This window comes from Bubalus bubalis, chromosome 8, assembly GCF_019923935.1.
Source record: "Bubalus bubalis isolate 160015118507 breed Murrah chromosome 8, NDDB_SH_1, whole genome shotgun sequence".
Taxonomy (NCBI): Eukaryota; Metazoa; Chordata; class Mammalia; order Artiodactyla; family Bovidae; genus Bubalus; species Bubalus bubalis.
This window is the reverse complement of record NC_059164.1, coordinates 71,784,670-71,809,272: the sequence shown is the minus strand read 5'-3', so window position 1 is coordinate 71,809,272 and position 24,603 is coordinate 71,784,670. Positions and strand designations below refer to the sequence as shown.

The 24,603-nt window shown below is 37.7% G+C and overlaps 1 protein-coding gene across 9 annotated transcripts in view; it reads right to left on the bottom strand.

Moving 5' to 3' along the window:
- The window catches only part of ADAM22 (ADAM metallopeptidase domain 22), a 236,852-nt gene that overhangs the window by 64,305 nt on the left and 147,944 nt on the right, over positions 1–24,603 (bottom strand). For all 9 annotated transcript variants that reach the window (XM_044946746.2, XM_044946747.2, XM_006055250.4 and 6 more), the window contains exons 5-13: positions 23,130–23,212; positions 14,379–14,442; positions 12,094–12,163; positions 7,499–7,569; positions 5,921–5,995; positions 3,940–4,011; positions 2,947–3,113; positions 1,426–1,510; positions 333–423 (exon numbers count right to left, since the gene is read on the bottom strand). In XM_044946746.2, the coding sequence (XP_044802681.1) occupies positions 333–423; positions 1,426–1,510; positions 2,947–3,113; positions 3,940–4,011; positions 5,921–5,995; positions 7,499–7,569; positions 12,094–12,163; positions 14,379–14,442; positions 23,130–23,212 (778 nt within the window). The remainder of the gene's footprint in view (positions 1–332; positions 424–1,425; positions 1,511–2,946; positions 3,114–3,939; positions 4,012–5,920; positions 5,996–7,498; positions 7,570–12,093; positions 12,164–14,378; positions 14,443–23,129; positions 23,213–24,603) is intronic.

Below are 24,603 nucleotides of genomic sequence, written 5' to 3'. Positions count from 1 at the left end.
GTTTTAAATAAACAATAATAAAGCATATACCTTAAACCTCTATGCCGAGATCATTCAAAATTACCAAACTGAACTTATGTCCTTAAAATTCATAGTTTAATTTAACAACATCTGGCTTTAATGTTTATTATACATGGAGGAAATTTCATGTGTGATGCAAATATTAACATTTGTATTACTTTTGGAAAAAAACATTTTGTGCCCAGGCTATCTTTATACTATTACTCAAAATCTTTTGATTAAACAACTGAGTTAAAGAATTTCATTCTGCAAAATATTTTACAGATAGTCTCTTTTAAATATAACTAAACCACACATGTACTTAAACTTACCACTTGCTAACTTTCTTTTGTCTGAGATAATACCAATATTATGGGCTAACGACTGGGCAAGTGTAACTGCCATTAAGTCCGTTTTCCCAAACTGAAAAACAAAAATAAAATACTTATAAGTGCAAATTATTTTTTATTTAAAATGAACCAGGGAACATGTCACAATATAACTGAAAAAAAACTTCTAAGCATTTTATTTAGCAGAGGTTAATACATAATAGCTAGTGCTGAACTATGGAGCATTAAGGAAGAGGTAGTAAGAAATAATTCCATGTTTGACTGAGTCTTGTAGAGAAGAAACCAGAGAATCATCAACTTCCAGATTTGGAAACTTAAATCTAATTTTTGAGTCCAAATTTCACCAGTGGCATTTCTGAAAAGCTTCATACTTGTATACAATTAAGCCAGTCATCCAGTTAATAGAAAATAAAATAATTTATTTTGAACTTGCTCATCTTTGTTTGTCTAATAGCACTTCTTCTAAATTCCCCAAATTAAATAGAACTTGGCTTTAGAAAACAAACAGTATGAGTTAGAGGTGGTGGTGATGATGTTCGGTCAAAATAAACTTGAAAGCATCTAGGCATATTTCTTTTCAATATGTAGCCTCTCAAAGATTCAGGTATTTTTCTTTTAGATCACTTCTATCAGGTTTTTGCCCGAGGGGTAGAAGTAACCCTTTGGAAAACTGTCTATTTTTTTCCTCCAAAAAATTGCCAAATATTAAGGAAGAAAATTTTCAACTGAGTTGTTAAGTAGCAATCCAGTGTTTCAGGGAATTTCTCAATTCTCTGGAAAATCAGTCAAAGTGATAAATAGGGTCTTATTTTCAAGAAAGGTATAGATTTTCTCTATATAATCAGCATATTCCTGAGCCTGGAAATTATTCTGAGTAGAATATGAACAGAATTATCCAATATTATCTTCCATTATTTTCCTATTCTGTCCTCGGGTCATTTGCAGTAACCAGGTTGGCTGTTAATAAAATAACAATATCTGGACTATATAGAATACTGAGAAATTGTCCCTTAAATATTAGGAAAACATCGTCAGCCATCATACCACTTTGTATTGTACAGATGTTCACACCTACTTCATTCACGCCTCCTCCTTTCAGCAACGAGCAAATCCCACCAATATAAGCTGCCCCGCTCCGGCTACTCTCAAATTGACTTCCCCTTTTAGAAAAGGAAATGAAAAAGGCTTACTGCTCACAGCTCAAATATTATAGCACCTCTCATTATTAATTTACCATGTTTATTTTATCAATACACATACATTTCTATACTGTATATTCTGGAGGTAAGGGAAGAATATGAAAATTGTTCACACACATAACCAAAAGAAAAAGTTTTTGAGGAATGTTTCCCATTGTGATTAACAAATATCTTAAATAGAACTATACCTCTTGAAAAAGAATCTCTAACATCATTACATGTATGTGGTATTTCTGTCAAAAATGCATATAACTTGAATCTCACAATGAGAAAACATCAGCCATTCTCACAATGAGGAACATTCTATAAAATAACTGGTCTAAACTCTTCAAAAATGTTAACTTCAAAAGAGACAAAGAAAGGCTGAGGAAATACTACAGATTAAAGGAAACCAAAGAGACATGATGATTAAATGTAATGTGTGATCCTGGATTGGATCTTAGATTTGGACAAGGGGAAGGAGTAGCAAGCTATAAAGTAATATTGAAACAATCGGTGAAATTTGAATTCAGACAGTGGGTTAGATAAAAACATTGTACTGAGGTTAAAGTTTCTGGTTTTGAGAGTTTACTGCAGTTATATAAGAGAATGGGTTTATTCTTAGGGAATATACACAAGTATTTAGTAGTAAAGGCCCAATAACTAAATGTCTCCAACTTACTCTCAAATGGTTCAGGGGAAAAAAATACACACACACACTGAAAGAGAGATGGATAGATGAAAGGAAGAAAGAAGAATACAAAGAAGAAAATTATAAAACAAATGGAGTAAATTATGAACAACTGATGAATCTGGGTAAAGGGCATATGGAATTTCCTTGTAGTGTAGTATTCTTGCAACTTTTCTGTAAATTTGGAATTGTATAAAATAAAAAGCTACCTCAAAACTACACTTTTCCTTGCATTTATAACTTTCTTCAACAGCTCTGGCTTTAGATGATTTTATATTAAATATACATGTTACCCCCCAGAACAAACCATAAGAGTAAGAAAAAGTAAAACATAAAATATACTCTAGAGATACTAAGCTCTCCGTTAGACCAAAAACAAAGAGAAAATTAGCATTTAAAAGACAGCAATTTAAAGAATATAATTATTCTGTTGTTAAGAATATGAGAACTCCTTATGAGAATTAATGGTACTTTCACTCAGTAAATGCTCTGATTAGAGCTCTTGAAAAATGAAATATACATGCAATAATAAAATAACTCAAAATTAAACCTATTGAATATTCGTGACAATTTCAAACAATCTGTGGTTTAAAACTTCTTTCAAATATATCTGCTACATCAAATCCTAATTGCATTATGCAGTACAAACAGTACATCTCATCACAAGTAATAAGAGTATTCAACATGGAATGAAGAAAAGTAATAAATCATTAGAAAAGTTACGTACGAAAAAAGGTGAACTGCATCACTTTTCTCTTTGATAAAATCCCTCCTGTATTTCATAAACTCACGTAGTGTGATCAATGGATTTTCAGATATGGCAAACTTGTTGTCAGCCGCCCAGGTTTCCATGGCAACCAATACTATCCTTGTCTTAAGTTGGTCTTTATATATCTAGTATATTAACAAAATGAACACACCAGCTATACACATGGAAAAAAAATCAAATGATTTATGAACAGGCCTACAAAGCTCCTCTTATGGAAAATCCTGTAGCTTTAGTGAAATGTGAGAAACTCCACTATTTTTAAGGGAGTTAATTGTTTTTCTAACTTACACGTTTCCTTTGAGTAATAAGAATCCAACCGTTTACCAAGTAACACCCAAAGAAAAGAGTACTAATTAGATATAAAATACCCCTTTTTGATAGACATTTGCACCCTTACTCAAGGTCCCCCCAGAGTCCATTTTCTGGCACCCTGTAAGATTCAGGCTTTCTTGAGTTTCCCTAGTAAAAAAGGGAACATTCTCCGAGGAGATGATTTCTGTACTCTCTGACTGGCCTTAAACTCATGGGGAAGGTACGGCATAGACTTGCCAGGGAAATTGGGAAAGTAGGTACAGTAGAACTACTTATTTGCATTATTCCCGCAGCACCAGGCACTCTTTTGAAAAGGTACAGCTGTTTTTTTTCATTGTTAGAAATACGCTGTGAATATCTTTGTTAGGGGCTAGGACTCAACTTTTTATTTTCCAGTGTGAAAAATACAGGAAAAAAAAAATTTAGCCATAAAGGTGTATCTCTGACCTCTTCTTTTTATCATCTTCCCAGTCAGAGATCAAAGTTAAATAAAGTTCATGACAAAGTTACCACAGATTTACAGGACACCTTGGCTAAAGTGCAATTTAGGGCAGTGAAAATATAAGAATATTATCCAATTTATTACCAATCAGGAGATAAAATTCCTCTGTGGCAATTTTGAATCGGGTTCATACTTACTAAATCTGCCATGTTCACCACAGATTTTGCGTACGTATTGGTGAGTACCACTGAAAGCCGATGCTTTTTAAACTGAAAGCAAAAGAAAACAAGTGAAGGACTTCAAGGTCATCAACCAATGCTCATCTCAGCAGAGGAAACACGGTATAACTAAAAGGCCTTTAAAGTTTTCTGTAAAAAAATTCAAGAGTTGACACCTAATTTTTTAGATACTGCGAAGTCTGTGGCAAGGCTCCTAAAGTTTGAGGCCTCACAGATCTTTGAGATAAAATAAAAAATACCCATTGCATCCATTTCAAAAGTTTATTTTTTTGTCACAAGATTATTATTCAAAATGAGAACATATATGAAAGTTATCAATGAATTGCAAGACATACAAATAAAAGTAGGGTGAAAGCCAGAAAAAGTGAATGTGAATAATGCTGAAAGTATGAAAAGTTCCACAAGGGTTACTCAATAAAGAGAAGAAACCTCTAATGGTCACAAGCAGGTGACTTACGGCTTGATGTGAACAACATGTATCTTTGGTTTGACCTCAAGGCTGTTTTAAAACTCAAGACATATCATGTAAAATCTGGTTTCTGGCTTCATTTAAAATCAGTATCCACACATGGTAATAACTGGCAAGGGCTGAGAAGCAGTCACTCCTATTAGATAGACAGACCATGTGACTTCTCTTTTGCCATAGACCTGACCCTTCCCTATTGTTTTATATCTGGCTCACTTCAAACTATCTGCCTATATAGATGCTTACAGACATTTGAATTTATGATATCCTGAAATGTCCAAAATATGTGTTTTTACAGCTTATTCTGTAAAAATCTTAGGAAAACTAACATTCACAAAATTAAATTGGTAGAAATACAAAACTCAGTCCTACCATAAACAAGGAAGAAGCACTAATTAATAATAATTATTATTAATAATTAATTAAAATCTCTATTAGCTTAATCATATTTAAACAAATGACACATTTTCTCCCAAATAAATAATTCAAAGTAAATTAAAATGTATATGTACCTGAAATTAAGTAAAATTCAACAAAGTGCATCACTGAATATATTTAGTTTTAAACTCTAGTTACATGAAACAATTATAAATTTAAAAAATTTATTTAAAAAAAAAATAAATATAATTCACTGATGTGCAATGAATGTAACCAGGCTGATTATAATATGCCCATGAATTGAGTATAAAACATGCCCATAAACTACATAAGCTTTTCTTTTTTTTATTTTATATTAGAGAATATTTTGATTAACAATGTGTTAGTTTCATATATACAACAAAGTATATAGATACATATACATGTATCTATTATTTTTCAAATTCTTTTCTCATTTAGCTTATTATAAAATATTGAGTTCCCTGTGCTATACAGTAGGTCCTTGTTGGTTATATATTTTAAATACAGCAGTGTGCACAGATTAATCCCAAACTCCCAATCTATCCCTCTTTCCATCTTTATCCTCTGGTAACCATGAATTTTTTCTCTAAGTCTGTAAGTCTGTTTCTGTTTTGTAAATAAGTCTATAAGCCTTTCCAAATGGTTTACTGCACAGCAAAAGAAAAACAGAAAAAAATGCTTTTATTAGGATAAAGCTAAACATTGCAAATTAAAGTGTCACATTATTGTTGCTTCACTTTTTCAATTATAAAATGGAAGTTTCCCTTTTTTTTTAACCTTGCCATTTTAGTAAGAGAAGATATTAGCCCCTACATTAACTAAGCAAATCCAAGGAGTTAACATTATGAATCGCAGAAATATTTTTGGAACTTCACAAAATACTGTGAATTGATTTACCTAAGAGTGTTTTCCTGTTTACAGGTTGTTGCTAGCTAACAGAAATGTTTGATTATACAAATACCTTTTCCAGGTTACAACTTTATAGGCTTCTTTCTTCTAAACATATTTCTGCACCCACCAGTTTTATGCTAGGCATGGGCAAGTTCAAACAACACAAAATTCAGCAAACCTTACCATGAGATGATCATTCACAATCATCAGTTCAATATATTTGGTTTCCTCCTCTACATTACGAGGATATCGACGAAGCTGCAATATAATAAAGGAAACAGCACATAAATAAGCCCTGGTAACTTGGCTGTGGGAAACTTATGTTACACATTAGGTCCTCAGACATGATCCATCTTAGAACTGAAAGTCTGTACCCTTTTACTAATCTCTCCCTTTTCCCCCACTGCCTAGCCCCTGGCAACCATGTTTCTACTCTGTTTCTACCTGTTTTTGTTTGTTTGTTTTGTGTTTAGATTCCACATGTAAGTGATACCATGCCATATTTGTCTATCTCTGCCTGGCTTATTTCACTCAGCTTAATGCCCTCCAGGTCCATCCATGTTGTTGCAAATGGCAAGATTTCCTTCTTTATTAAGGCCAAGTAATATTCAACTGTGTGTCTCAGGGACAAGACTTCTAGGTCAGAATCCCAGCTCCATTGCCAGGTAACCCAGTGTAACCATGGGCTAGTTTCTTAAGTCTCTTATGTTTCAATGTCTTTAAAATAGGCAGAACCCCGGCTCCATTGCCAGGTAACCCAGTGTAACCATGGGCTAGTTTCTTAAGTCTCTTACGTTTCAATGTCTTTAAAATAGGGATAATGATGATGCCTTCCTCAAAAAATTGTTATGAGGATTAAATATGTTAATACAATTGCCCATGGTGAGTACTCAAAATATTTAGCAATTATTATTCATGTTAGAAATCTGTCTGTAAACACATTTTACTTCATACTTACTAAACATATATTAAAAAGAAAATACCTGGTCCCTTCAACTGCTTTGTCTTACTAGACGCTTATTTCTCTCATCCTGTTTTTATGTCATACACACACCTACACCAACTACCACCACAACTGTGATGATATCTTAATTCTGATGACCAGAGTTTTTATTTTGTATAAACCATTTACCAGATCTATGATTCTGGGCAAGTCATGTGCACATTTCAGAGACATCTATTATTTTTCCTGTGAAGGGATAATAATAGTACCCACTTCATGTGGTTTAAAGCATTGTACAGTAAACAATAAACTGCTATTATTATTAAGTTCAATATGCATTGAACATTCATAAAGCAGACATTCTGATTTTATATCCTAGACTCCAGAGTAGTTCAAGTGTGACAATAGCATTTTGCAGCTTTAAAACTTGATGGAGTCATTCTTAAGAGGGTATTCTTAAGGGGATAAACATAAGGGCTTGTACCATCCAAGCAGACTTCATGATGTGGTTGGTATATACTCTGGCAAGGAAGGAGGCCTATGATAGAAACAGCCTGAGATGCCACAGAAGTGGCCCCATAATCCATCTGTATGACGAGTGTCCATATTATCGCCACTATCTTGAGTGTTTTTTGAGTCTATGAAATAATATGGCCCTGACTCCACTGTACCTATGAATGTGTCACCCGTGCTGTTTACCACACTGTGGCAAATGCCTGAAACTAATTCTTACCTCTTACAGACTTAATGTAGATTAAATTGACTGGCAGTGGCCAAATGTTTTTAAAATATTGTGACATATACCTGTGAATACATACCTGCCGTTTACTCCTTTTTGGTCTTGGCTTCAAAATAAATTTTGGTGGAGTGATATTTACTTGTTGGAATTCTAAAAGGAAACAAAAGTTAATTTAACTTAGTGCCTTTGCCAGGTTTCTTTCATGAAGGGCAATCAAACTTCTACCAGCCCTAATCAGTATAAATTATATAACTTTACTTTAATCAACAATGATTATTATAATTATAATTTATAAATTATATGATTATACATAATTATTATTAATTTTATAATGTAAATATCACACTTAATGAAAATATAGAACATTAATCTAGGCAATTACATTTATATTAATATAAATAAACATACCACAAAGGAATACAATTCAAAAAAATCTCAAGCATTATTCCAGTTTTAATTTATCTCAAAATTTTTCTCATATTTTTCTTATAAATACCATCATATTTTAATGGGAAATCATCCAAATAGCCACTTGACCTTCCCTTCCACCACCGCTGCTGCTGCTGCTAAATCGCTTCAGTCGTGTCCGACTCCGTGTGACCCCATAGACGGCAGCCCAACAGGCTTCCCCGTCCCTGGGATTCTCCAGGCAAGAACACTGGAGTGGGCTGCCATTTCCTTCTCCAATGCTTGAAAGTGAAAAGTGAAAGTGAAGTCGCTCAGTCATGTCTGACTCCTAGCGACCCCATGGACTGCAGCCCACCAGGCTCCTCCATCCATGGGATTTTCCAGGCAAGAGTACTGGAGTGGGGTGCCATTGCCTTCCACCACTAGCCTTCACTAAAGAATGACACACCAAAGGCTGGTGAAGATGTGGAGCAATTAGAACTCTCGTATAATGCTGAGAGTATACAATGGTATGACCACTTCAGGAAAAGGTTCAGAGATTCTTCATTCAACAGTAATTCTTAAATTGTGGTCCTTGGACTAGAGGCATTAGCATTACCTGAGAACTTGGAAAAGTAAATTCTCATAACTCACCCAAGATGTACTCAATCAAAAGCTCTAGAAATTTGTGCAGCCACTATGAAAAGCATTATGAATATTTCTCAAAATATCTAAATAGAAATACCATATGATTTTAACAATCCTACTTCTAGGCATATAGCCTAAGGAATTTAAATCAGGATTTCACATTAGTGTCTGCATGCCCATGTTCACCGCAGCATTATTGACAGCAGTCAAGATACAGAAGCAACCTAAATGTCCATCAGTGGATGAATGGATAAAGAATATATGGTATATACACATAATGGAATATTAATCAGTCTTATAAAAGAAAATCCTGCCATTTACAACAACACAGGTGAACCTAGAGGACATTCTGTTAAGTGAAATAAGCCAGACAAAGAAGGACAAATACTACATAATACCATTTACATGAGGAACCTAAATTGTCAAACTCAGAGAAACAGTGATTAGAATGGTGGCTGTCAGGGGCTGGGAGGAGGCAATATGAGGAGTTACTAGTCAAAGCGGACAAAGATTTAGTTATCCAAGATGAATAAGTCTTCGAGAGCTACTGAACAGTTAGGTGCCTACAGTTAACAATACTGTATCGTATACCTAAAAATCTGCTAAGAGGTTAGATTTTATGTTAGTAGTTTTTATCATCATCACCATAAATAGTGTAGGAGGAAACTTTTGGAATGGATGAATATGTTTATGACATAGGTTGTGGTGATTTCATGGATGTATATTTACCTCCAGACTCATCAAGTTCTATGCATTAAATATATATAGCTTTTTGTATATCAATTACACCTCAATATAGTGGCTGAAAAAAGTAGCCTGACGATGAGGCCATGAATCTGTGTTTACCAAGCCCTCCGGGTGATTCTGATAGATGCTGAAGCTTGAGAACAATATTATAAAGTTAAAGATATACTACCTTGTGACCCAGTTATTAAACTCACAGGTATTTGATAGAGAAATATAAATGTGTGTCCCCAAAAAAGATTTTTACAAGAATGTTCATAGTTGTTATATTCATAATAGCCCCAAACTAGAAGCAATTCAAATGTCCTTCGACAGAAGAGATGAAACATTGTGCTATATGCATACATAAGGACATACTCAGTAATCAAAATAAAGAACTATTGCTGCCCTTGACAACATAGATCTCAGGCCTGTGCTAATAAGGAAAAGAAGCTGAATATGATGAATGAGTCCATCTGTATGAACAAGTGAAACTAATCTACAGTGAAAAAAGTCAGAAAAGGGACTGCAGAAGGGGGAGACACTGACAGAAAAGGGACACAAAGGAAATCAATGGGGTAATGGAAATAGTCTATTTTTCATCAGGGGAGTACAAGGGTGTCAGAACTTGGCAAATAGTACACAAAATTGGTGTATTTTATCATAGTAATTTTCTATTGCAGTATAACTGACATACAATACCATACTATTTTCAGATGTACAAAATAGTGATTTGGTATTTATATACATTTCAAAATGGTTCCCACTGTAAGCCCAGTTATCATCTGCATCTGTACAAAGTTATCACAATATTATTGACTATGTTCCCTATGCTTTACATTACCTTTCCATGACTTCTTTACTTTATAACTAGAAGTTTGTGTCTCTAACCTCCTTTTCCTCTTTTGGCTGGTCCCCATCTGCTCTGGCTACCACCCCCTTGTTGTCTATATTTATGAGTCTATTTCTGTTTTGTTTGCTTTTGTTGGTTGGTTGGTTGGTTTTTCATCATAGTAATTTTTAAACAGTGAGTGCTAAGTGGTCATATTTAAACAAAAATCTTTTCTTAAAATGTGTTCTTAGGAAAACTAGCCTTGAGAGATGTGTCATGTAAAATAAAACATTCCATAATCAAACAAGATTGGGGAACACCTGATCATATTCTATCTCTGGGAAATATATAATGCATAGCAAAAAAGACATAACCCACAACCCAGTGACACTTTATTAAACCTAAAACAAAATTTTAAAAAGCTTAGTTTTGAGCTTATATAACAAAAAAATTGCAGCTTTGACATTTGTCTATTTTTTGTTTCCTTCCAATTTGTCATAGTAAGTCTAAAGAGCTTGAGGCAAATAATACTCTTAAAATGAATACTGTCAATTTCTGATACTAAAAGATAATCAGGAACAAACTGAGGTTTTTCAAAGAATATGGTCAAAACTCATTTTTCATAGCAGAAAACTACTGAGTAACCTCCAAAGTTTCTGTTGTAAAGAAATTCTGAATGAAGTTTTTTTAAAAAAATTATGATTGTATCATGGCAAGCCTATAATAAAGGCCTTAGTGGGGAACTTTTACTTATTACTTTAAATATAAATTAATGTTTATTGCATCCAGTAATGCCTATTGGATTGCAACTTTGTTCTCAAGCAGCTAATCATGATTTATTTTCTTACCATAATAGGAATTGTAAAAAGTTTCATATGATAACGAAAGAACAGTATAAAGCATCTATGTGAAGTAAAAGTATCTATTGTTCATTTTCAGATTTTTCCAAATAGCAGATTCTATAAACTAGGAACTTCTATCCCTTTGGCAGCAGGAGAGAAGGGGTGAGTTCTATTTCTCTTTAGCGTAACTGCAGAAAGTCAAGGAGCTACGAATTTATTTCAGAGGAAGGAACATTTGAAAGCACTTACTTCATTTTCTAATGAGACAATGCAGCCTTTAAGTCATTTTCCTAAGCAGGAGTTTAGACTCTGCTTTAGTCTAGTAAGTTTTCCATTTGCCCTGGTGCCTGTCTCCCAAGGCACAGTCTCGCAGTGCCATAATCCAAACACCCACTCAGCCTCTTACTAGCTGTGGAACCCTAGAAAAGACAAACTAGCTGAGCTTCTGTTTGTTCCTCTATAAAATGGAAATAATAATGTTGACCTCACAGAGTTGTTACAAAGACTAAAAGAAGTTTAAAAATTAGACTATACTATGGCCATAATCAGGGCTGGCTAAGAAGGGGAGGAAGCATCTCCACATCAGCTATACCATATCTTTAGAAGGAGAACACGAAAATGAGTCCAGTGTGGACAGAGACAAATGCACTCTGCATAATCATTGCTCCTCTAACAAGGCCGAAGCATGAATACCCTGCCCTTCTCACCAAAAGACATGGATGCAACTCTCAAATCAAACCTATAAATAGATGGACCCATAAACACACATTGGAAGGAAAGATCAATTTCACAAATAGCACATCATCATCATAATAAATATTAATCTACAACAGCTCTTTATTAAAATGCTGGGGCAAAAAGAAATGAGGAAGCAATAAATGGGAAAATATTTACAAGTTCATCTCTATGTGTACAAACTGAGTACTTCACCAAGAGTGAATTTTATATATTCTACCTATGCAGACCAATTTTTTCTTTAACAAAGTAAAAGAATACTTTACTTTGAGTCTTATAACTTTAATAAGCTCTTCTTTGTTGAGTTCAAGCAATATCTTTCCAAACTCACCCACTATAAACATGAGGTCAGTTTGCATTTTTTCTCTCTCTTGATGTCACTTGACTTTCTAAAACTGTTATGAGCAGTCATAGGCTGATGATATTCCACATATAATTAGTTATAAAACATTAAAATGAATTATTAAAGCTGTCTTTTTTTAAAAAATCACTATATGAAAATCATACCAGATGGAAGATCATCCAAGGGAAATTCAAACAGTCTGGATTTGTAAACGGAATGAAAATGGAAATCCTCCTGAAATAACACAAACGAGAGATGAGGCACATACAACCAGAAATCTCCAGGCTCAGGCGATCACAGCTGGGGGAGGCGAAACCTTAAAAGAATCATTGCTTGACTACACATTCTCTCAAGTTTGGGAAGGCAATGAGCCCTTGCACATCCCTCCCACTCACTCCTGTATTATCCCAGCACCACAGTGATAGCCCATTAGAAGTAAAATGCCTTCATGGATGGAGAAGCCGAAGCCTGTGGTAATGGCAAAGAAATGAATGCACCTATTCCCCCAAGGGGAAGTAAGACATCTGGGGAAAGGGGTTAATGTTTTCTATGACTGGTTCCTCTCCATGAAGCCCTGCCTCCTGTTAGAGCCTGACAGCTTTGCTAGGCAGACTGCAAAGCTAACAGTCTTCCTGTTGGGAAGCAGGTGACTGGCACAATCAGAATGCCCACAGCAGACCCTGCCTCAAAATTCAAGTGTCAGACAAACATGTATAAAAATTCAACAGATAAAAAACCATGTTTCATCTAAGAAAAATTAATGAAAATTCAAATAATTTCATCCGGCTTCCTTCAATTACTAAAAAAGGAAGGTCATAAATAGTCAAATTTCATGATATCACGTTTTAAAAAATCAGACTGTCAAGCAAAGGGACAGGACAGCTTTCGGTGGGTACTTGGAAAGTAACACAAAACAGACAGTTTCCCATACAGATTGTTTATGAGTGGCAGAACAATGAGCACTTCTTGAAATTATTTGCCTCTCTAAGTGCTTGATTGGTGTTCCATGATACGCGGAAGAATATTTGTGTGTACAGAGCTAGGATGGAATGCATCATGTTTATCTTAAGTTAGTAATAGCACCGTTTTCTAGAGAAAGTTTAAACTAAACTGAGGAAGAGAACTGAGAAAACTCAGATTTCTCTAAATTTCATCAGCATGGGGCCTTAAAGAAAATAGGCAATAGAGAAAATCTGGAATCTAGAAAAGAAAAAGAGTGGGAAATCACATTATCTGTGGATTTGATCCATCATGAACTGAATGTTTATGTCCCTTCCAAACTCAAGTTTAAGTCATAAATTCCTAATGTCATTGTATTTGGAGATAGGGTCAAAGGGATGCGATAAAGGTTAACAGCGATCACAAGAGGGAGGTCCGAGTCTGATAAGGCTGGTGCCCTGATGAGAAGAGGAAGAGACACCAGACCTCACAGGACGCCATCTGCACCCCAAGCAGAGAGCCCTCAATGGACACTGACCCCACTGGCACCATGAAATCGGACTTTCAGCCCCCAGACTGTGAGAAAATAAATGTATGTTGTTTAAGCCAACTAGACTGACAGACCACAGCACATCACAGTGGAGTTAGTAATGAAGGCTTCAGAACACCTCGGAAGTAAAGTATTTCCAGCAGATGGGAAGAGTAAAAGGTAGATTTAAATCCTGGAAATCTCCACCCCTTCCCCAAACTAGTTGGAATAGTCCTCCCACTCATAAGCATATGAAATTACCCAGCCTATAAAACCTAACCATGCCAAATTTCAGGGTGGTATTTGCCCTCTGCAATGGCCTGCACTCTGTAGAGCGTGCTTCTCTCTGTATCTGAATAAATCCAATTCTTACCTATCAGAAAAAAAAAAACCACTGTGGTTTTGCTTTGTTATTGCTGTCCAACTCTTTGCAACCCCATGGACTGCAGCATACCAGACTTCCCTGTCCTTCACTGTCTTCAGTATTCATAATTTGAGCAAACTCCAGGAGAAGGTGAAGGACAGGGAAGCCTGGTATGATGCAGTTCATGGGGCCCCAAAGAGTCAGACCCGACTTAGCAACTGAACAGCAACAAGACAAAACCACAGTGATCTTTAAAAAAAAAAAATCTACCTCTTACATTTCCCCTCTGCTGGAAATACTTTTCTTCTAAGGTGTTCTGAAGCCTTCATTACTATCTCCACCATAATGTGCTGTGGTCTTAGTCTGGGTGGCTTAAACAAGATAAATTTATTTTCTCACAGTCTAGGGTTTTTCCTTATTCACTATTTAATGTAAAATATATATATACATATTATATGCATTTTATATATATATATATAATACGTCTGTGTTTATACATATATTCTTGACCCTGAAATATGAAAAGAAAGCAAAATAGAAAAAGAGAAGAAAAAGAGGGGGAAAGGAATCACCCAGCATTGTTTACATTTGCCATGGCAAATAGAAGGAGCACTTACTTGGGAGGTGTCATTTCCTTCCGGCTCAATGAGATAGGTGTGGTTCCCATCATAGAACATCCCACTGCCAAGGATAAGAAGACAGTTAGGCCTGGCAATTGACTCTGGCCTCAGAACCAGATCATTTTAAAGTCAGCAGCAGCCAGAGGACCAGTTTATTTCTCAAACCCTGCTTTTCAGTCCTACCTATCACATGGAGTGCCCACCACATACCACACGAACATGTACCACACATACCACACACACACACCACACATACATACATACACACCCCCACATCATACACACACACCACCACATACCAGACACACACACACACCTATATACCATATATTACACACTACAACTCCACATATATAAACACCACATACCATACTCACATATGCCACACACACACATATCCCAATCCATATATCTTACACATACACATGCCATACATTACACACATACCCACACATACTGCTGAGAAGGAAAGGCCTCGCCCCTGATTCCCCAGAAGCAGCAGGGTCCCCTCATCCTGACTCTTCCGCAGGCTCAGGACTGCTGCTGCTGCTGCTGTTTAGTTGCTTCAGTCATGTCTGACTCTGAGGCTCAGGATTACCATCCTCTAACTGTGGCCCATTATTCCTTCCTCCAACATGCAAATCTAAAATTTTAATATGCAAAGTATCACCTGGAAAGCATATAAAAATTCAAAACTCTCAGAACTCTCTCGGACTTCCAGGCTGGAACCCAGGAAACTGCATTTTAAACAAACCCCCAGTGATTCTGAGGCAGTTGGCCAGGGGTTATACAGAGACTGGCCTAAGCTGTATACTTGGAAGATGCTCTAGCAGTAAGAGCTGACATATTTTAACAACTCACCATGAGCTAAATCCTTTACATTCATTTCATCTTTTCCACGAATTTATGCTGGAGGTACAATGACTACCCACATTTCACAAGTTACAGAAACTGAAGCCCAAGAGACAAGTGGCTGATAAGTAGCTGACCCAGCCAATGCAACTGGCCACACACTTTCATTCATACAACAGGGTGGTAATGGTGAGGGTGGTGAGAACCGGTCAAATTCTGAATATTTTTCCAAAGTAGAATCAATAAGACTAGTTAATGGATTTAAAACGGAGTTTGCAAGGAAAAGAAGAGTCCATGAAGGCTCCAAGGTTTTGACATGAGCAACTGGAAAAATGGTGTTTCATAAGATCCATTTAATAGGATGGAAAAGGCTGCAGGAAGAGCAAAATAGGATGGGTACAAGGAAGCAGGATGCGGGGCGCAAATCCAGAGTTCAATTTTGGACCTCCTGGGCTAGAGATGACTATCAGTCAATTGAGAAATTCTCTGGGGGCATCCTAAGCTACATATGGTCTCAACTCCCACTCAGAGAGATCCTGATAGCCCCTCCTTTTAGAGGAATGTGGTCTTTCTATTAATATCAGTTTCCTCCTGATACTGAAGGAACTTGTCTTTACCACTCAGGCATCTGTGAAGAGTAAAGTTGTGATCTTCTGCATTTATCAGTGTTAGGTGGAAATGACTGCATGAAGCCCAAGTTGCTAACCACAGAACAGTATGTGCTTTCATTGATCACTTAGTGAAATCTGCTGGTTTTCCTGAGCTATAATTGTAACGGCCTCCAGCTCTGTCTCTATCCAAATTCTTTCGTTCTTGCAGTAACATCTTCCACATGTCCTTAAACTTTCATATACCCTTAGAACTGCCCTTTACACATCTGTAATGTTTTCGACCCAAAGTGCACTTTCTGAATTTGAGTGACACTGCATTTGGAATTTAAAGATAAACAGATGCAGTTTGTAGGATATCACTGACAATATATGCCTAAGGAATAAGTGGGGGGAAACTTTTCAAAACAGTAGGCAAATATGGCAGTGAACATTCTGCTGATAACTGGTCAGATCCATTCAGAAAACTGTACAAAACGATCACCCTTTGCCAAAGTTCACACTACACTGATTAAGTAGCAAGCAGATGGCTTTGTTTAAACAGTAATCAGGGGCTGTTTCCTCTTGAATGAGGTTAGTATCCAATGCAAAAATCAGTCACTTTTTATTGAACTCAAACATCTTGATACACAGTATAAACAAAGCAGATTCTAACACCATACATATATAGAAGATTCTGGTTCCATAAATGAAAATATGCCATGTTTAATTAAAAATATGTTCAAATATTTAACAATTAAAAAGCAGGTATGTTTCATTTGCTTTGTTTGAAACCTTTCTGGTTGATTTTTTATACATTCCAGGAAGTATACTGAGTCCATCACACAGTTTTGTTTTGTTTTTTTTTTTTTTGTTTTTTTTTTAAGTTTACAAAATTGTATTAGTTTTGCCAAATATCAAAATGAATCCACCACAGGTATACATGTGTTCCCCATCCTGAACCCTCCTCCCTCCTCCCTCCCCATACCATCCCTCTGGGTCGTAGCAGGCCCAAAATACTATTAGGTCTTCAAATTTGAAAATAATATGTACCTGCAGGTTCTTTATGGAAAAGATATGAGTTTGATTATTTTACCCATTATGTTCTTTAATGGAATTCTGTAAATCAAGAAAATGAAAACTCTCAACATGCATTTGGCAATTTATAGATGAGTCATGGATGAAATAATATTTCTCATATTGAATCACTACAAATGAGACAACATAAATTATTTACTATTTAGAAATAGCTCTCCTAAATATTTGTCAGCAATGTTTGTTCATAAGGTAAAATCAAGATGAGAAGTAATAAAGGAACAAACAGTGAATTTATTTAACATGCTTATAAAAATCTACATATACCAAAACATACACAAACCTGACAACGTTCCTACACACAGTGGGCTTTCTGTTTGTCTTTGTTTAGTCTTAAGTGAAAAATTTTCTAAAGGGAGAAGTACATTTTACTTAGTTAAAACACCTCAGTTAGTCACTAAAATGTCCTTCAAGATCCCATTCCATCCTCTTTCAAAGGACTGCATAGGATTAGTAGCTGTTGGTCTGACGGTCTTGGGTCTATTAGGGTTTCTAGAAGGCAGTAATACCTTTTCTCTGCTCTTACAATGTTGTATCCACTTGGAAAATGGTGGGGGTGGTACTGGAACATGTACTGGGCAAGATGCTTCAGCTGTGACTTTGGACTGAGATGTTAAGAGGAATGAGAGAGGAAGGGGAAAGCCTACAACAGACACTTGCTGTGACAGGAGTCGGCAGGCGCAGTGCACTATTCCCGGCTGACAGCTGTGCTCGCCTTGAGATCAGAGATAACAATATTATTGCGGAGGATACATCAATGTTTGTTTCCAGATTAAGAAAGCCGAGGCTCTCACGTATTAGGTACAGGTTCCATGTTTGTAAAAATGTCTCCTTATTCAAAGGATTTATTTAAAATTAGTCAAATGGTCTTTTAGTACAAATAGTAAGCGAACTTACTGTCTTGCTCTCAGGCATGTGACCTCCTTTCTCTGGTTATTTGTCTGATCCCTGTGTTATCTTCCTCCTGCCTCTCAAGTACCTAGTGCCAGAGCCTAACCAGAAGCCCAACTTGGGCAGACTGGCCAGATTTCCCAGCCTTTCCCATTAGGTCTCATTTCTCAATTTCTTGGAAGACGTAGCAGTTGAACCACCCCCCCGGAAGATCCTGTGAAAGCCTGTTCCAGGGCCCGTTCCATCTTCTTCAGGTAATGACTCTCTGGAACCCTTAAGAGCGACCTCACTTTTCAGTGACCAGTCTCAGCTTGCATTTTTCTCAGTTTTTTCTCTCATCGAAAACTATACATACCACATTCCATAGCACAAAGCTGGGCTAGGTTTAGCTTCCCCATTAGACTGGGAGCTCTTGGGGACAGGGCTCACGTTCTACTCTCCTTAATATTCCAAGCAGCTGGCACACAGCAGATGCTCCATAACTGTTTGTTAGATGAAAACACTCATGTTTCTAACTTGGTAACAGACAGGAAGTCTTTTAAAGATTTCAAACAAGAATTTCACAAAACTGAAGTGTGATTGGTTCCTGCCCCAAAAAAGTAGCAGAAATGAGCTGAGATGATTTAGACTAACTAGAATGCTAAACTTAGATCATGAGCTCCTTATTGCAAAATTCAGGCTTACAATGAAGAAAGTAGGAGAAACCACTAGGCTACTCAGGTATGACCTAAATCAAATCCTTTATGATTATACAGCAGAAGGGACAAAGAGATCAAGGGATTATATCTGGGTGATAGAGTCTCTGAAGAACTATGGACGAAAGTTTGAAACATTATACAGGAGGCAGAAACCAAAACCATTCCAAAGAAAAAGGAATGAAAGAAGGCAAAGTGGTTGTCTAAGAAGGCTTTAGAAATAGCTGAGAAAAGAAGTGAAAGACAAGGTAGAAAGGGAAAGACATACCCATCTGAGTGCAGAGCTTCAGAGAATAGCAAAGAGAGATAGGAAAGCCTTCTTAAATAAACAGTGCAAAGAAATAGAGGAAAACAATACAATCGCAAAGACTAGAGGTATCTTCAAGAAAATTGGAGATGCGAAGGGAATATTTCATGCAAGGATGGGCATGATAAAAGGCAGAAACAGTAAGGGCTTAACAGAAGTAGAAGATATTAAGAAGAGGTAGCAAGAATACACAGAACTGTACAAAACAGGTCTCAGTGACCTGGATAACCACAATCATGTGATCACTTACTTAGAGCCAGACATCCTGGAGTGTGAAGTCAAGTGGGCTTTAGGAAGCATTACTATGAACAAAGTGAGTAGAGGGACAGAATTCCAGCTGAGCTCTTTTCAAATCTTAGAAGATGAGGCTGTTAAAGTGCTATACTCAATATGTCAGCAAATTTGGGAAAATCTGCACTGACCGTAGGACTGGAAAAGGTCAGTTTTCATTTCAGTCCCCAAGAAGGACAATGCTAAGCAATGCTCAAACTACCATACAATTGTGCTCATTTCACATGCTGGCAAGGTTATGCCCCAAATCCTTCAAGCTAGGCTTCAGCAATGCAGGAATTAAGACTTACCAGATGTACAAGATGGGTTTTGAAGAAGCAGAGGAATCAGAGATCAAATTGTCAACTTTGGTTGGATCATAGAAAAAGCAAGAGAATTCCAGAAAAACATCTACTCCTGCTTCATTGACTACACTAAAGCCTTTGACTGTGTGGATCATAACAATCTGTGGAAATTTTTTAAAAAGATGAGAGTACCAGACCACCTTGCCTATCTCCTGAGAAATCTGTATGTGAGTCAAGAAGCAACAGTTAGAACCTGACATGGAACAATGAACTGGTTCAAAACTGGGAAAGAAGTATGTCAAGGCTGTGAGCTTCCCAACTGACTCTGTGGGTAAAGAATCCACCTGCAATGCAGGGGATGGAGGCAGACACGAGTTCATTCCTGGGTCAGGGAGATCCCCTGGAGGAGGGTGTGGCAATCCACTCCAATATTCTTGCTTGGAGAATCCTATGGAGAGAGAAGTCTGGTGGGCTATAGTCCATAGGGTCGCAAAGAGCAAGACACGAGTAAAGAAATGGAACACGCACACACGCACGCACACACGTCAAGGCTATATATTGCCATTCTGCTTATTTAACTTATATGCAGAGTTCAGTACAATTCAGTCACTCAGTCACATCCAACTCTTTGTGACCTCACGGACTGCAGCACACCAGGCTTCCCTGTCCATCACCAACACCCGGAGCTTGCTCAAATTCATGTCCATTGAGTCGGTGATGTCATCCAACCATCTCATTCTCTGTCATCCCCTTCTCCTCCTGCCTTCAGTCTTTGCCAGCATTAGGGTCTTTTCCAATGAGTTAGTTCTTCCCATCAGATGGCCAAAGTATTGGAGTTTCAGCTTCAACATCAGTCCTTTCAATTAATTTTCAGGACTGATTTCCTTTAGCATGAACTGGTTGGATCTTGCAGTCCAAGGGACTCTCAAGAGTCTTCTCCAACACTACAGTTCAAAAGCATCAATTCTTAGGCACTCAGCTTTCTTTACCGTCCAACTCTCACATCCATACATGACTACTGGAAAAACCATAGCTTGACTAGATGAACCTTTGTCAGCAAAATAACATCTCTGCTTTTTAATATGCTGTCAGGGTTGGTCATAGCTTTTCTCCCAAGGAGCAAGGGTCTTTTAATTTCATGGCTGTACTCACCATCTGCAGTGACTTTGGAGCTCAAAAAAATAAAGTCTATCACTGTTTCCATTGTTTCCCCATCTATTTGCCATGACGTGATGGGACCAAATGCCATGATCTTCATTTTTTGAATGTTGAGTTTTAAGCCAGCTTTTTCACTGTCCTCTTTCACTCTCATCAAGAGGCTCTTTAGTTCTTCTTCATTTTCTGCCATAAGGGTGGTGTAATCTGCATATCTGTGGTTATTGATATTTCCCCCCAAAATCTTGATTCCAGCTTGTGCTTTATCCAGCCCAGCATTTCGCATGATGTACTCCACGTATAAGTCAAATAAGCAGGGTGACAATATACAGCCTTGACATACTCCTTTCCCAATTTGGAACCAGCCCGTTGTTCCATGTCCAGTTCTAACTGCTGCTTCTTGACCTGAATACAGTTTTATCAGGATGCAGGTGAGGTGATCCAGTATTCCCAGACTACCTGGGAGAATTCTCTACAGTTTGTTGTGATCTATACAGTCAAAGGCTTTGGTGCAGTAGTCAATAAAGCAGAAGTATATGCAGAGTACATCATGTGAAATGCCAGGCTGGATGAATCTTAAGCTGGAATCAAAATTTCCAAGAGAAATACCAACAACCTCAGATATGCAGGTGATACCACTCTAATGTTATCATTAAGAAAGTGAAGGGGACCTAGAGATCTTCTTAATAAGAGTAAAAAGGAGAGAGAAAAAGCTGGCTTAAAACTCAATATTCAAAAAACAATGATCATGGCATTTGGTCCCATCACTTAATGGCAAATAGTTGAGTAAAAAGTATAAGCAGTGATAGATTTTATTTTCTTGGGCTCCAAAATCACTATGGATAGTTGCCGTGCTTGCTTCTTGGAAGGAAAGCTATGACAAACCTAGACAGAGGATTAAAAAGCAAAGTCTTCACTTTGCCAACAAAAGTCTGTATAATCAAAGCTATAGTTTTTCCAGCAGGATGTATGGATATGAGATTTGGACCATGAAGAAGGCTGCACACTGAAGAATTGATGCTTTCAAATTGTGGTGCTGGAAAAGACTCTTCCAAGTCCCTTGGACAGCCAGGAGATCAAACCAATCAATCCTAAAGGAAATCTAGCCTGAATATTCACTGGAAGGACTGATGCTGAAGCTGAAGCTCCAATACTTTGGCTGCAAAATGCAAAAAGTGGACTCATTGGAGAAGACCATGATGCCAGGAAAGACTGAAAGCAAAAAGGGTAGGGAAAGGCTGAAGATGAGATGGTTAGATAGCATCACTGACTCAGTGGATGTGCATTGGAGCAAACTCAGGAGATATTGGAAGACAGAGGAGCCTGGTGCGATGTGGTCCATGGGATCACAAAGAGTCAGACATGACTTAGTAAATGAACAACAACAAAATGCTGAGGGATGACAAAGTAGCTTTATAATTACTTTGCCAACAAAGGTCCTTCTAGTCAAGGCTATGGTTTTTCCAGTGGTCATGTATGCTTGTGAGAGTTGGACTGTGAAGAAAGCTGAGCGCCGAAGAATTGATGCTTTTGAACTGTAGTGTTGGAGAAGACTCTTGAGAGTCCCCTGGACTGCAAGGAGATCTAACCAGTCCCATTCTAAAGGAGATCAGTCCTGGGTGTTCATTGGAAGGACTGATGCTGAAGCTGAAACTCCAATACTTTGGCCACCTCATGCAAAGCGTTGACTCATTGGAAAAGACCCTGATGCTGGGAGGGATTGGGGGCAGGAGGATAAGGGGACAACAGAGGATGAGATGGCTGGATAGCATCACCGACTCAATGGACATGAGTTTGAGTGAACTCCAGGAGTTGGTGATGGACAGGGAGGCCTGGCATGCTGTGATTCATGGGGTCGCAAAGAGTCGGACACGACTGAGGGACTGAACTGGAACTGGAACTGGAAGGCGTCACATGACAAGAAAAAGACAGCCACCTGGGTATCACCATCATGGATAGGATGGAGGAAGCTGATACATTCCCATGTTAAACACCAGCAAACACACTTTGATATTGAAGGTTATGAGAAAGGAAGAAAGGCCTTGAGGAAGGATGAAGTCCATTCCATAGAAATTTCTGAAAACAAATGGACCCTCCCATGAGTTTGCTGTAGGTTAGGTGGGATTCTGGCTGAATAAAGTGCTAAAATACATGAGCTCCTGTGGTCACCCTTTATTTTTGTGTAAGGAGTCAGGAGTTCCCTGTCTTGAAATTTCTATTATTCCATACATATATAAAAATGAACATCAAGGAAGAGGAAGGACAGAGTTGGTACCAAGGGGCTAAACACCCACAGAAACAGAAACCAAAATTACTCAAACCACTCCAATCTCCATCTGGATGAAACTAGAAAAATGTTTCAAACATCACTAAGGAAGCATGTTATAATCATTAGCGCCTCTGGCTTCTGCAACTCTAATTTAACAATCTGCTTGGTTTACAAACCACAGAGGAAAAAAAGTCCTGATCCATCACTGTTTGAAAACTATTAATAGCTCTTGACTTAAAATAGAGATTTCAACCAAAGTGCATTAAAAATAAAGTAAATCACTGGAAAAAATGGATGATACAAAAACTTTGGGGACACTTACTGAAGTCCATGGCATGTCGACAATGCCACAAATGAGGCAGGATTTCCTCGGATGTGGCCCTGGTAATAACAGTGTTCTCCTCCCTGAAAGCAGAAATAGAGAATATAAACCTTTGCCATCACAAAAAGAATCAGCCACGTCATTTCGCAGTCTTCTACCCACACTGCATCTTCATGTGCAAAGGCCTGTACAACGTTTCATTATCCAGATTAGTATTATCAAACCATTTCTAACAGAATTATTCATAAGCACTCCCAGTGAGCTGACTCCAAATCAAAAGATAAGGAAATAAAAGTTGACTTAAATTTCCTTTTATGTAGATGATGATAGACAGAACAAAGAAACACATATTGAAATGCGTATGTGACCCCCAGCACCAGGAAGAGTTCAGTGAGCTATTTCCCTGGTTGAGTTCCCCTGAGGGACTCAACCTTGCATGCATGCGTGTTAAGTCACTTCAATCGTGTCTGACTCTTTGCAACCTTATGGACTTGTAACCCTCCAGGCTCCTCTGTCCATGGGATTCTCCAGGCAAGAACACTGGAGTGGGTTGCCATGCCCTCCAAGGGATCTTCCAGACCCAGGGATTGAACCCGTGTGTCTTATGTTTCTTGCATTGAGAGACAGGTTCTTTACTGATAGCACCACCTGGAAAGCTCACTCAACACTGAGTAGCAGCAATATGACGATTTTCTCAAAATTAAGCAAAATGAATACAAATCATCTAAGAGTTACTAAATTAACGGAGGAAAATGCCCTCTTTCATAGCATTTATATTAAAACTTGACAACTTTATGATATTCTTTTCTCCAACCAGGAATGGCTTTACTGGTAGGCAGTCCAGAGAAGGGTCTAAAATTGAGAATTTTCTTCTACCAGCAAGTCACATTAACTAAATTTCACCAAGAGACTCATTTCTTTGGATTAAGTATTCCTGGAAATACTTAATCCAGGGTAGAGCCTCTGACATCTCAAGGTGGTACCCTAGTCTTTAGATGCTGGCTACTCAAGAGTTCGGTCTAGAAAACCAGCACTGGCATCAATAGAAGCATGTCAGAAATGCAGAATCCCAGGGCCCACCCCAATGGATCAGAATCGGCATTTTAACAAAGTGCACAATAGTAAAGAATCCACCTGTCAATGCAGAAGATGCAAGAGATGTGGGTTCAATCCCTGGATCAGGAAGATCCCCTGGAGAAGGAAATGGCAACCCCCTTCAGTATTCTTGCCTGGAGAATCCCATGGACAAGAGGAGCCTGGCGGGCTACAGTGCATGGAGTCACAAAAAGTCGGACACGACTGAGCGACTGAGGACACGGTGGAGCACCAGGTGATTCATAGGCACAATAAAGTTTGAGAAGCACAGGTCTAAATGACCTTTCTCATTCCCCCACTAATTTCTCATTTCCTCAGAAGCTGAAAGCTTCTAGTTCAACTGGCTCACTGAGATGTGAAATAGTGACATAAGGACTAA